This window comes from Anthonomus grandis, chromosome 22 (assembly GCF_022605725.1).
Source record: "Anthonomus grandis grandis chromosome 22, icAntGran1.3, whole genome shotgun sequence".
In the NCBI taxonomy this organism is placed as follows: domain Eukaryota; kingdom Metazoa; phylum Arthropoda; class Insecta; order Coleoptera; family Curculionidae; genus Anthonomus; species Anthonomus grandis.
Genome location: NC_065567.1, coordinates 11,443,511 through 11,458,690, shown reverse-complemented (window position 1 = coordinate 11,458,690; position 15,180 = coordinate 11,443,511). Strand labels below are relative to the sequence as shown.

The window sequence follows — 15,180 nt, the reverse complement described above, 5'->3', positions numbered from 1 at the left end:
CAATTTATTATGATAGTAAATGATTCAATTTCGAAATCACTAGGCTAAATTTATGCTATAAAACCAAAACTTTCTTTATGTAGAAGTAAAAAAGCCTAAAAAATATACATTCATATTTCCTATATTTTTACATTTATCACTGCATATTTAAAACCAAGCTTTAATAGTAATTTATTTTCAGGCTATTTTGTCTCAGCAGGCATGGCGAGTTCAAAAAATATGAACACCATAGAGCAGGAAGCAGAAACTCAGCACCCACCCCCAGTTCAGCTAGGTCCTAGCCATATTCCCCAAAACAGATTCGAGCCATACTTTGATTCAACTACACCAAGAAATATTACAGCTTTGGTGGGAAAATCTGCCTATCTTAGTTGCAGAGTGAGAAATTTAGGAAATAAAACAGTAAGTATGAAAAGTTTTTTAACGAAGAATAGTAAAACTGCTTAAATTAAAGATCTATTCTGCATGCCAAAAGCTACCCAATTATAATGTTTTAAGTTAAATTCTGAAATGATTTCTACTTTTTTTTTGGGTCAGTATTCTTATCTTTCATACTTAAATATTTCTTACTTTCTTTGAAACTTAAAAAAAAAATATCCAATCAATTAGTTATAATAAAAGCAATAAAGTTGAGCAAATATCCAATTAATAACAAATAACTAAACATATATGAATTAATCATAACTACCACCGGCGGAGCACATAACATAATATATTATTAGACCAAAAAGAAACAACCTAATATATATTTTCATACAAAAGCGCAGTGCTACCATAGTATAGACACTATTGGTAAATATAACCTCTATCATAATAAAAATAGCACCTTTTTGTAGTGCTATAACTATACGGTTTGCGGGAGGTTTTTGTATGCAGCAAAGACGATTTTTTTCCGGATTGTTTTGTAAACTACTTTAGAACTAAAATGAATGGTTAATTTGACCTCATATTATTGCAACCAATATATTATACCAACTGTTACGGGTGAAATTATACGCACTAGTTACTTTCGATTTATTAATCTATCCGATTTATTCTTTTCAAATATATTCTTTTACCAAGCAAAATGCAGGTCATTTATCAAAATCACCCGTACCTTTACCCGAAAAAAAGGGTTAACATTCCCTTCCGATCGGCTCGAATTATGCCACGACTAATATAAATGACAACAAAAAACAAAATTTTAAACATATTTTGTTACTTTTCCAATAATAGTGATGAACATAATTTCTTTTTATACAGAATACTATCTTTTTTTTGTTTAGAGTTTCAGAAATACTATTCACGCTTCTCGAAGATCCTTTTTTATCAATTTTTATTTTATGCTTTAACGAGCTCTTCAGAATGTGCAGTTTTATTTTAGTTTTATGCTACCTTCAAAAGCTCTATTTCATTTTTCGTTTTAAACCTACTTTCCATTTCTAGCTAACCCTCTAGTAAGTCATGTATTTTATCTGTCCTGTCTATTTCACTATGAGATTCACTTTCAGAAATTACTTCTCCGTTAAATTCCTTAATTTGGTCAATTGGTACTACTTTTTATATCCTTGCATCCCCGTTAAAGATTTAATCTGAGAGCTATCGTTTCTTTTGACTTTTGCAATTTTATAGGGATTTGTATTTACAGATACTAATGCAGTTGAATGAGACTCTATTGTAATATTTTATTTTATAACAATAAGATAACTTTTCTTGCCTTTCATTTCATTTAGAACCACAAGGGTTCCTTGAATATTAAAAATTACATCTTCATTATTTATGATTGGCTGTCCTATAATAACTTCAATGTCTTCCATATTAGCATCTACAAAGTGCAGAGGCACTTTTATGAAAAAATGATTAAATTTAAAATTAACTGTGGCCATTCCTCTCGGAAAAATATATAGCTCTCCAAAACCTTGTACTACTAAACTATAGTTAAACTTTCTTAAATTTATAAAAACATCGATGAAATAAAATTAGTACTTACCTCTATAATAACTGGATCTTTACTGGCTTCAAGTACCATTCCTCTTTCGAAAGTCCGTTTTCGCTACAATGGCTACAATCTTTAACCTTTAGTTTGTTTCTAACTCCAACAGGTCTGTTGCTAGGTCCCAGGTTTCCAAAGGTTGATGAATTACTTTCATTCCTAAAGAAACAGTTTCTAGCAATATTTCCAATTTTCCATTATTCTTATTATTCTTATTTTTCACTTTTTTCAATACTTGGCCTATTGTTTTACCCATTGTACCGGTGGTGTCCTCAATTTTACAAGGAAAATCCTAAAAAAATTCTTCCGGTGTTCTGAAGTGACCTAATTTTTCAGTTCTCTGGTAGTCGCATTTTCTTTTTAACACGGAGTTAGAATAATAACAATGCAGCATTGTTTCACTTAGCAGCTTTTTTCGTTATATCATCCTTTTCAAGTTTTATCATATTCTTGCAGTCCATTATACCATAGTTTGGCAATCTCTGCCAACTTAAATTGCATAATAATAATAATAATAATAATAATAATAATAATAATAATTGCAAAATATTATTTAGTGGCATCATTTTAACCATGAATGATTCCTAACTGCTCGATTTTGTTAATCCAATTTGAAGAAATAATATCACCAAGTTCGGGATCAAACACAGGAACAATCTCACTTTTTGTTACATTTAGGCTACCATGCATTGTGGAAATGCCAGGTATCTCAGATTGAAGTTGGCTTATAACTTCGCAAACCCATAGCTTTACTCAAAAAAGGGTTGGGTTGGGTTGGAAACACTCGGAACATTCCATTCCGATCGGCTCGCTTCACGCCACGACTAATATAGTATAATTTATTTTACTTTTCTAACTCTTAAGAACTTAATTTCTTATGACCTAAATGAACGAACTAATTAATAACTACAAACTTAATAGTATACATTGGTATATAAAACAACCTATAATGTAAATAAGTTATGATATAATAATAACTGATACTTTTAATACTCAATGTCAAATAGATGCAAATATCACATGTAATCTTTCATATACAGAACTAGCGGAATGCCCGCGGCGTTGCTCACGTGAAAATAAAAGAAAAGTCGAAGAATAAAAAATATAATTAACTTTTGTGGCTTCATCGGAACAACTTTTAATTTTTTCAGTTAGTTGTAGACATGTAGAACATACGTCAGTACGAGGACTACCAAAACCCAAATTATATTGACTGTTAAAAATTTTTCTAAAATAACTTTGCTTTACTGGTTGATCCTTGTTGTCATTCTGATACATGGCCCACATTTTTTTAATGTTAAGTGATGAATCAAGATACAATCTCTCAGTCTGTCCCCTACAGTAATGAGCTTCCGTGGCTTTAAATTTATTTATAAATTTCATTACTGATTCTCGTTTAAACTGATATATTACTAACTTCCTCTTACCCCCTCGATTTTCTCTTGCCGGCATAGACGAGTTAAAAAAATTTTTGGTTACAGTATCGATCCTTCTTCTTGTTATTCCCAAAAGGCCCATAAATGCCTTTTTACATACAGAAACTAATCTTTTTTGTTGACTAATAACGAAAAAGTTTGTTTGAAAAAGCTTTTCTTTGTGTTTCAAATTTTTTGATCTTCTTTTTATCGGCACTGTTTTACAATACTTTAAAATAAAATCTTGAAAATTTTTTTCTTTTACATGGTAAAACCTTGTATGAAATTTTTTGATTTCCATCATTGTAAGTAAACTGCACTGAAATGCACCAGTTTTATGGCCACATGTTGGGTAAATCGGAAGAAGGTGTGGACTATATCTACACAAAAAACAATATGCAATAGAATCTACATAAGATGTTTATAATCAGTTTAACTTTACCTTATAGTTTTTTCTATATTTTTCTTCTACTTAGCATGATCTCGCGATTTTTTTCGAGCTTTTTGTCCATCTCGTATCGGAGTAACATTAACTTCCATTATTTAAAAATACTTTAAAAAGTTGAAACAATTAAATCGTGGTAGCTTGGTAATAATACACATGCACCGTTCAACAAACATCAGAGTAATGACAACAAAAATAAAAACAAGTAAATTATTTCAGGATGTAACCTGTGAAGAATTGATGTAAATGGCGCGAAATGGATTTTATACACTTTGCAAATTAACTAATATGTTTTGTATTTATAATGCCTTGGAGATTGAACGTTTTGTTTTAACTATTTTTTCTGGAGTTTGTTTGGTTTGATTTTATTATATTATAGGAGATTGCTCACTTTGGAACTAAATCCGATTTCTAAAGTTAAAAAAAGGTAGGATATAGCCCGTTTTGGCACAAAACAATTTTATGTTTGTATGTACGGCTGAAAATTGAATCCGAAGCGACATCCAACTAATTTTTTTTAAATGGAGATTGCTCACTTTGGAACTAGACCCCTCAGTTGTTTTATTTAGAAATAACTTGTATTCCTCAAGAAAAAAACAGTAAAGGTATCTGTTTCTTAAGATAATTTAATTTTAAATTTCCTTAAAATTAAATTATCAAAGCTAGTAAATTTAACTATTCTACTACTTTATACATTAAATATATTTTTTTAAAAACCAGTATTCAATTTTTAAGCATTCCATTGTTTTATATGTAACCATTATATTCTTCCATATATGTACACACCGTGTACCATATCTACAATTCATTTTTGCTTTAATGCAAACGAAAGTGTGAAGTTAAAACTACTTATTTATATAGAAACATAAAGACCGAATATATATTTCGATTTTCTGCTTCCATACATTTATTAAATAAAATGTGCAAACGATAATGTGAAATAAATCACAGTAATTCTCATAATCGCACGACGTAAAACCAACGTTCTAATGCTATACCATTCTCCAAAGTTTGCCAAATGTTACTCCGATTCCGCCGGCAGTTGAAAACTGTAAAGTAATCCGCACCTTAGTTAAAAAAGCACATTTTAAAAATGTCAATTTTTCTTATAGGCTTAGAGGAGTGTAATAAAGGGTATCGATACTTAAATTTATCAGAAGTAAAACAAATGTCTATGATTGAAAGAAAAGTACCTTAGTACTAAGTGGTTTTTTAGTACTTTTAAATTATGTAATTTTGCAAAATTAAAAACGATGTTAAAAATAAATATTTGGTAAAGATATACTTTGTATTGCAAATATATCTTTCGAATATCGTCGTTAATCTTCCAAACTGACGTATCTCATTTTTCCTAATTGTTCAGGAGAGCAGATTTAAGTTTTATTGATTATTAGGCTGTAAAATTGGGGACTAATAATTGAGTTAAATGAACATATTTTTAATTTATATAAAGAAAAAATATGTTTACTTTAAACTGTCTAAGAGCGTTAAGATTAAAAACTTTCGGTTTCTTAAATTTTCTGAAAAATTTCAGATACGACTATTTGTGAGACCAAAATATCTAAATTAAAATTATTTACGCCCATTTTTTCTTTAGATAATACGTCGCTTTAGGCAAATAAAACGAAATTAAAAAACATTTTTTTGTATTAAAAAGTTTTTTATTGCAATTCAAAATCAAACAAAGAAACGCGCATACTTGTATGAAAAGTTCTTCATAAAAAAGTAGTAAAAAACAAACTGAACAAAGATTTTTTTTAAATAGATAAGCTTCATCCTAAGAATAATACTGTAGGTAACAAAAAACACAAAGGTCATTCTTAAAACCCTTGCCTACTGTCAAGAACGAAAAACAAACAAATTTAATAACACAGTTGCGACCTATTTAATGTGGAAGTGAACGATAGAAAATCTTATCCTCTTCCAGTCTTATTATGGGAGTCTGACCAATACAGAATGTTTGAAAATCAGAGAACTTCTTGGATACTTTAATAGGTTCTGAATTCAGCTTTCCAGGAAAAAAGTTGTTAAGGTTGACTTTAAGGCGTTTAAGTGACAATGATTTGTATTTTTCTTCAAGATGGCTTGTTTTGAAAAATTTCTCATGAGGAGAATTTTTGCTCACCTTAATTACCATAATCTCCGTCCATTTTATCTGCTCTCCAGTAGTTGCTGTTTTTACCGATAGAAGTCTTAAATCTCTTGAAAGGCCTTTAAAGTCCAAAAAATCAGTAAATTCAAGGGGGTTAACTGAGAGATCTGGATGCAAGTATTCTCGGCTTGTACTGTATCTCGACTTACGTCGGTTTGTGAGAACTAAAATGTAAAATATTTTGATATACGACAAAATGTCTTTCATTTTACCAACGAACGAATGCGAATTGAGTTACGCTACTTTGTGAGATGAAAATTTACTTATTGAGAAGCAAGTTGCTGTAAAAATCACAAATTCGCATTTTTATGAGATACGTCAGTTTGGAAGATTAACGACGATATGCGTTGACAAACCTCTGCGAAATTTAAATGTTAATACATTAAATAGAAAGCTCCAATGCTAAACCACCTTATAAGTAAATACTTTCTTATTTTCTATTTTATGCTTATTGATTTTTTACAGTATATTAAAACTGAATGAAAATATGCAGTGAAGAGAATAATTGGCTTGTCGGCTTCATTTCAGTTTAACTGGAGTTTCTTTTGACGGCATTTTAAATTATTCAAATTGTCAGGCGGACTTTAAATTAAACTGATAATGACTCAAGTAAATTCCAAAAATTTATAAAGTTTTAGTAGCGGAATATCCTCAAGTCTTACAAGCTTTAGTGTATTGTAGGTTTACCTATAAAATGGAAATTATGTAATTGTATTTATGATTTAGCACAACATTTTTGAACAATTTCTCATTTTACACTGATAGAATTGGCCGAAATTACATGGGAGGTAGGAGTAAAACAACATTTTATATTTATAAACTTAGCAATATATCCTTTTAGTAAACCTACCTTTATGTTTTAGCTATTTAGAAGAAATGATAAAAATAAGTGGATAAAAAAGTTACAATATTCTGTAGTGCGAGATATTTCTTAAAGTATCATGCTAAAAGTATTAGCGTATTCGCTAAGGAAGCTTAACTTGCATATCAGAATTAATTACTTCAAATACATCCCAAATAATATTAACTTTTAGATTATCGTAATAAAATCTTATTTTTTTTTATATTTCCTTAAAAATTAACACTACTATTAAAAACCAATGTTCTAAAAAATCTGCATAACTTAAATAAGTGCAGTTATTTTCTTTATTAGGCGAAAAATTCAACTAACTTTTCAAAATAATAATATCAAACGCTAAAATTGTCGGTACCAAAATAAAATATTTCACATATTATGTTTTAAAAATCCTAATTTTTTCTTAACAAATTGAATTATTGCGTTTTAATCTAATCCTTTCTTTCATATACCATTCTGCAAACTTCTGCTGTTATAACCAATATGATAATTTTAAAAATATTTTAAACAATTAAATTGACTTTTTCTAATCGCAGCTACATAGAAATTTTTTTTAAACTTTTACTGTTTTTATAGTTGTGAAAATTAAAAATATGTAAGCATAATTAGCTATACTTCGAAATCTAATAATTTTACTAACTAACGTCAAAATTTCTTTGTCAAAGTATATCAGAAACTACTAAAATTATCGATTTGCTAACAAGATCTATATTTTGAAATGCTGTTATTAGAATAAAAAATAGAAAAGAAATTTTAATAATATCAGAGTTTAATATTTTGTTAGCCTCTTAATATTGTTAACATATAAATATAATAATAAGAAATAATAAAACCAAATAAATTTTAAAAAGAGTCTCAAGAGAGCCAGTAATTAGCGTTGGATTAACAGTAGTTTCCAACAAGCGTAGGAGTTTATTTCCATTATATATTCTAAATAAAATATTTCCTGGCAGATGGATTGGAGAAAGGGTTTTATTAAACGGCCCGCGAGATCACGTGATTTGCCCTTAAATTTTATTTGTCACCTTAATTTTATTTTTCATGTAAAATCAAAAATTTATGCCAACCAGCCGACGAAACATAGACGGCAAAATTATATAAAATTAAACCAGATATACTTCACAATATCTGGAAATATTTTGAACAGTTTTTCTATAGTAAGATAGAAGTGAATGGTGGACTATTTTAATGACTAAATATGATAAAACGTAAGTACTATACAGGGTGTTTCAGAACGATGGGATCAAACTTCTAGGGGTTGTTCAGTGCAACAGAAGAATCCATTTGAGTATAGGAACCCATGTCCGGAAATGCGTCACTACGCCACTACGGCCCTAAGATGCGTTAAAATTTATAAAAAACATTAATTTTCTAAATAGGATCTGCTGCATTTATTTTTACCTTTTGTACATGATACCATACCAACAATTGTTTAAAATCAACGCTTATCAATGTCAATTCTCAATGTCATGTTTAAAAATTTTATAGCTTACAATTTTTAAACATTTATTGCTAATGGAAAACTTTACCAATCAAGGATTGGCGGATATGCATTTGGCATACGGAGCAACAAACTGCAATGCACGAGCCGCATCGCGGTTGTATCATAAACGTTATCCCAAACAACAGCATCCTGGATACAAAAAGTTTATTGCGGTTCATGGGCGGCTCGCTGAGGCAGGCATGTTTAAGACCAAGATGCATGATACTGGTGTTGCTCAAACCGTAAGAATGGTCGAATTTGAAGAAGAGGTGCGAGTTGCCGATGAACCATCAAATAGCACACGTGACGTCGCTAAGAATATGAATACGAGTAACGCTTCTGTCTGGCGGGTACTAGACGAGCAACAACTCCATCCTTACCACTTCCAGAAAGTTTCTTTAGATTATCATCCTAGAGTTCAATTTTGTCGGTGGCTTCTGGATCACATCATTGCACAACCAAATTTTTTACGATATGTTTTGTGGACCGATAAAGCCTCTTTCATAAGAGACGGTATTTTTAATAGTAGGAATAGCCATGTTTTGAGACGAAAATCCTTATGCTGATGATTATTTAATTGGGCCATACCTTCTACCGGAACGGTTAACAGGACCTATTTATCTGCGTTTCTTGGAGGAAGTTCTCCCAGAACTCCTTGAAAATGTTCCACTAAACGTTAGACAGCAAATGTGGTTTCAGCATGATGGAGCGCCGGCTCACTTTGCAGTACAAGTACGCGAGTATTTGGCTCAGCGGTTTGGGCACCGTTGGATTGCCAGAGGTGGAGCAGTTTCTTGGCCTCCTAGGTAATTCGATTTAACGTCGCTCGATTATTTCTTGTGGGGACATGTAAAGTCTCTAATCTACGAAACTCCAGTAGAATCAGAGCTAGACTTAATTGGACGAATAACAGCAGCATTTGAAATTATTCAAAACGAGGATCAAATTTTTAGTGTAGTCCGCCGAAATCATGTGCGGCGTTTAAATCGGTGTATTGAGGTTGGAGGAAGACATTTTGAACAATTGTTGTGATGGTATCATATACAAAAGGTAAAAATAAATGCATCAGATCTTATTTAGGTAATTAATATTTTTTCTAAATTTAAACGCGTCTCAGGGCCTTAGTGGCGTAGTGACACATTTCCGGACATGGGTTCCTATACTCAAATGGATTCTACTGTTGCACTGAACAACCCCTAGAAGTTTGATTCTATAGTCTGAAACACCCTGTATTATACGTATTATTGGAAAATAAAATAATTCTAGTGAGTTATAAGTAAAGTAACTTGTAAAAATTTTAATTTTTATTATTTCATAACTCAAATAAAGAACCAAAATGGAGGATGTGGACAAAAGTTCAAAAATGTTTTCTAACAAATTGATTATTAATAATCATAACTTTTTTTCATTAAACAGTAACAGTTTAACAGACATACAAATATATTTTTTTATTTTATTAAATTAAAAGTCCAAGCAAAATACATTTATTCACAAAATCATTTTAGCAACTGGACAATAGCTAGAAACTTAACAAAACAATTAACTAATATATCTTTTCAGTGTTGTAACGATTATTAATAACTGTAAGTCAACATACATTTTCAGTAATCCGCGTTATTTATTATCAGAGTTGCAAAATCAAGTTTGAAATTTTCAGTTATGGTGAAGCGTAATATGGAATATATGGTAACAAGAAGCTTAAATTAGTTAGTTAATAAAACGTTGATTTATTAACTTTAAACTTTTGGGTATTGGAGGGAAACTCACTGTTTTTCAGTGGAATGTCAAATACTTAATTTGTTGCAATTACTTGGAAAACTTTGTTGGTTCCGGTTTGTGTCTATATAATTTTGCATGTTAGTGAAAAAAGACCAACTATTACATGTTATACTAGGCTTTAAATTTGAATTTGAGTTCGAGAAGTTAAAATTCAAAATTTATTTATTTCCAAAATAAAACCTATATTAATCATGACTAATATTTCCTATACTAAACTAAATACTAAATGTGCAGAAATAAAACAGTAAAACCTGCACAACTTATAAATTTGTACGTGAGTTAAATGCGTATTTATATTTATATAATTTAAATATGCAATTGTACAATTGTTAATCCAAATTGTACCATGTTTCACTCCAATTTCTCTCTTACCTTTTTTATCTAGTGTATCTCTATCTCGTTTTTGTAGCCAGTGTATGTGCCAAGAAACCCTATAACCAATTTTAGTGAAATGAACGAAAGGTTATTATGCATTTTCCTTTTTTACCCTCACATTGTCATCAGAATGTCATTTTTTTAGTAAATGAGTCGATATTAATAAATTTATATAGTTTTTGCAACTTTTCTTCCTTGTTCTTATAATTATTTTTTTAAACCTCTTTTAAATGATGAAATATCTAAAATATTTGTTAGAATTTGTAAATGTATTTCCGAAGGTTGTTGCCTAACCACAATATGTAGTCTTTAATTAAGGTCGCGGACTATTTTAGACCCCTGTCAAAACATGACAATGGTACGCTTGTAGCGGACTTGTTTTTTCGGTTTTTGTAAAAAGACAGAGCGTTGATCTGCCTGTTTTCGTGGCACCTATGAGTGTGTAAGTTAATGCAGGTTAATCTTGTAAAAAGTGATCGGAGATGGACCTTCACTTTTGTAACCAATAAATTACTCAAAGACGAAAGAACTTTTTTAACAGACAGGTGTGCTATCTATCGCATTACCAGAAGATCCTTATAGCATCACACAATATTTTATAATCGAATGTATGTCCCACTTTAATAAATTATTAATATACATTCCTAGATATTTAATGTTTTATGCTTCTTCGATAGTCATTTACTGTTAATTTATATGCAAGACTAAAAATCCTGGTATGTTTTTTTATAACAACTAAATGCCAGATATTTCGTTTTCAGAAAATTTATAGTTTAGACACATTTCATCAAACCAATTCTTAATATTAACCATGTCATGATCTGCTTGTGTCTCTACATCTCTTCAAGAATTTCCTCCAATGTCCATGTTATGTCCACCCAAGAATATCATAAAGTATAACGGTATCATCAGCAAATAAAGAGTTTTGTCTTTCGTGTTTACCTTGCAATAGTCCGTTTATATAAATAGAAAACAATACTGGCCCAAGTTCCAAGGCCATATTCAAGTTTGGTTTCTTCACTTAGGCAATCAATCATCCATTTGTACTTGTCTTAGAGGTATGATTTAAATATTTCTAGAGGTTTACTCTGAATCCGTTTGCTTCCAGTACTTGCAACATAATTTTGTAGTCGGTAGTGTCAAAGGCACGCGCTAGATCTAGGAATGAGTTTTATTGCTAAGGTGTACAATAGCGTTTTCTGCTGAAATTTTTTGTTTGAACATTGTATTTTTCTAAGGGAGCAAATATTTGTTCTTTTAGTAATTTCTTAATAATTTTGGGGATATTTGACATTAAGGCAATGGGTCTATAATTGGACATAAGTGTTCTTCACCCCCTTTCACCATCTGCCCCCAGGGTCATCACCTTAAAAATTTTAAATGGCAAGGGGTATCGAGTAACAGCTTGTTTAAAAGGTCTTTCGAAGTCTTTTATTTTGACGTTTGGTTTTCTTAAATCGGTCGATTCGTTTTCGAGAAAATTAAAAAAATCTTTGTTTATCTTAATTTGTTCAGATAGAAAACAAAAACATGAAAATATCAGTTTTTATTTCAATAAGTGTTCAAAATGTTGCCCGTTTTTGGCCAAACAATGATATAGGCGATGTTCAAATTCCTGACGGACATTTTGAAAAACATGTTGTGGGATATCATGGCAGCTGTTGATGATGCGTTGACGAAGTTCATCCAAACTTTCAGGTTGGGGAGTAAACACAATAGATTTCAAATGACTCCATAAAAAAAAGTCTGACGGCGGAGAATCAGGAGATCTAGTAGGCCGTTCTATAGGCCCCTTCGCCCTTTTTATCTGGAAACTCGTCGTCTGAAATATATTTCCAGTAAGACGGCGCTCCTCCTCACTATGTTCTTTCCGTTCGGCAATGTCGGACAATGCTATAGGGATTAATTGTTCTATTTTCTTAACCCTGGTTATGTCCAAAACGTAAAAAGAATCATTTGAGTCATCTTGTATAACCTAAATACCAATTTTAAATTATATTCAAATAATAGATAACCGTAATAAAACTTTGCTTTGATTAAAATCGTGAAAACAAACTTCATGTGACGTATAAGCATTATAAGGAGTTTTTGTCCTGATACCTGAATAAGCACATTAATTGCTTTCGTCGATCCAATATTAACAATACCAAGTGTAACACCCACCATGTACTCGCTCCTCACATAGACCACTGTACCATCGTGCTTGTTGATATTTCCATTATTATACACAACATCATAACCTTTGATTTTTAAGAAACTTAAATCTGATATTTGGGAGGTATCTGGTATTTACCAGGTCAATACGAATACATCAAAGTTCAATGAGTTTAGCATAATATACAGGCAAACAAGTTAGCGTAATTACTTCCTTAAAAAATTCTCAGGGAGTAGTTGTTTGTTTTAATTTGTGCACAGGCACATCAAAGTTCTAAATGTATTCACTAATTTCTGCCCTAGCCGATGACTCGCGCTACGCTAAATGAAACTATGTAAAAATAAAAATTTCTAATAGAACAATACTGCACATGATTTCGGTGGACTACACTAAAAATTTGATCCTCGTTTTGAATGATTTCAAATGCTGCTGTTATTCGTCCAATTTAGTCTAGCTCTGATTCTACTAGAGTTTCGTAGACTAAAGACTTTACATGTCCTCATAAGAAAAAATCGAGCAACGTTAAATTGGATGACCTAGGAGGCCAAGAAACTGCTCCACCTCTGGCAATCCAACGGTGCCCAAACCGCTGAGCCAAATACTCGCGTACTTGTACAGCAAAGTGAGCCGGCGCTCCATCATGCTGAAACCACATTTGCTGTCTAACGTTTAGTGGAACATTTTCAAGAAGTTCTGGGAACTTCCTCAAAGAAACGCAGATAAATAAGTTGTTTATATTAAATAGGTCATATCTCGAAAGTAAATATTATAAGAAACTCAATAAAATGCAAGAATTACGTACAATTACAGAATGAAAATTAATAAAATCACACTGTTATAGAATTATACAATTCTATAATTTGTGTTTACTTTTGTTTTTGGAGTATTGCATTGTATTAAGTTGTTCGTAATTATTTTTTTTAATAGCCATAAATATAAATTATTGATTTATGCATTTAATTTTATTTCGGAGGATATAAAGTACCTTAATTATAATACAATACTAATCCTGTTTCCTTAAAACTATGCATAGTAAATGGTATCACATCATATAATGTGAGATATTTGGGTGGTTGTATTGATAGACTTTTTTGGTATTAGAGTCATATAGATTATGCTGTTGGAAAGATTCGCAAAACCATTTACAAATTTTACTCACTTCGTGATGTTGCATCTTTAAAATTATTAAAAATGATATACCAATTACTAATTGAGTAAATTTTAATGTATGGCCTTAGCATATGGGCAGTGCATGTTTGAAAGTAATTGTTAATAATAAGACAACTATGTATAAAAAGTGTTCTTCGATACATGAAAAATATAATCAATCCATTTTCCATACAGTTGATCAACACGATCGGTTGATAGGGGTTACTTGATGGCGCCACTGGCATAATTCACTGCCTCACAAAATCAAATGTATAATGTTCATTGCGCCAATAACTTACAACCACTTGCCGATAAAACTAAAAAAAAATTCTACACATTCAAGTTATTTACATGAAATTTCTATCTGCACAAAAGATCAAGACCAACGAATATTTTTAATTCTTCCCATGTTACGATGTTAGTATGAATTGATGTTGGATATCAGTTATAAATTATTATTTTTTACTTTGAAGATAATTTATTTTTTATTTAATATTTTATTTTTTCTTTCATTCCAAATTTAGTTGATAGTATAATAATTTTATTTAAATTTGTATTTTGTACTTTACGTTTTATAAATAATAATTATAATATTTAAGTAGCATCCAGATAAGCTATGTGTAGCTTAAGGATTTCTTGCATTTTCTTCCAAAATGTTGTGCAACATTGTTAATGTTAATAAAAAATTTGAATATGATCATTGACTAGTATAAGATCAATTTTTAACTTTTTCAATAAAAAAAAGATCATAAACAACAGTTATTAGAGTAGTTAAGGAAACGTTTCCTGTATAGGTATTTAATTAATTCTGTTCTTTCCATACCCATTTACTATATAATTTAAGTTTAGTTTTAAAAAACTTAAGATATGAATTCTTCATATGAATACGCTTAATTAATTATGTTTTAAAGGAGTTGTATTAAAAGTAAAATAAAAACATATTTTCAATAAATTGTGCAATTTTAAGAAAATTATATTTGTAAGCGTAAAGGCGACAAATAGATTTTTTCGTTTTAATTTCACAATACGAAAATATCTGGCACAGACGAACTGGGATGCAAGGCGCCACGTAAATCTAAAAACAAGTGCTATTTTATGCTGCCTCTGACATTTTAACCCCCTTTTTACTTTCTCGTACAGAGTGTTCACCCTTATGTAGTGTCTGGCTTCACTTTTCGTTACTTTTTAACTTGTATAATCATTCATTTTTATAACTGACGTAAAAATATTATTGTCTTCTTTCCCTCTTTTTCTAAGGTTTCGGGGTGTCCTATTGTTACATAAATAAGGATGGTTTGAAGCTTTGTTTACAGATTTTTTGCACCTTTTATGTCAGATTCATTATAAGTAGGATGCCAGAAGGGTAGGTTTTCACAGGTTTATTATTTTTATGTTTTTC

The 15,180-nt window shown here is 30.6% G+C and overlaps 1 protein-coding gene across 1 annotated transcript in view; it reads left to right on the top strand.

Moving 5' to 3' along the window:
- The first annotated feature begins 211 nt into the window (after nucleotides 1-211).
- The window catches only part of LOC126748102 (protein sidekick-like), a 168,790-nt gene continuing 153,821 nt past the window's right edge, over nucleotides 212-15,180 (top strand). The window contains exon 1 of the mRNA XM_050457104.1: nucleotides 212-402. Within this exon, the coding sequence (XP_050313061.1) occupies nucleotides 220-402 (183 nt within the window). The 5' untranslated portion in view covers nucleotides 212-219. The remainder of the gene's footprint in view (nucleotides 403-15,180) is intronic.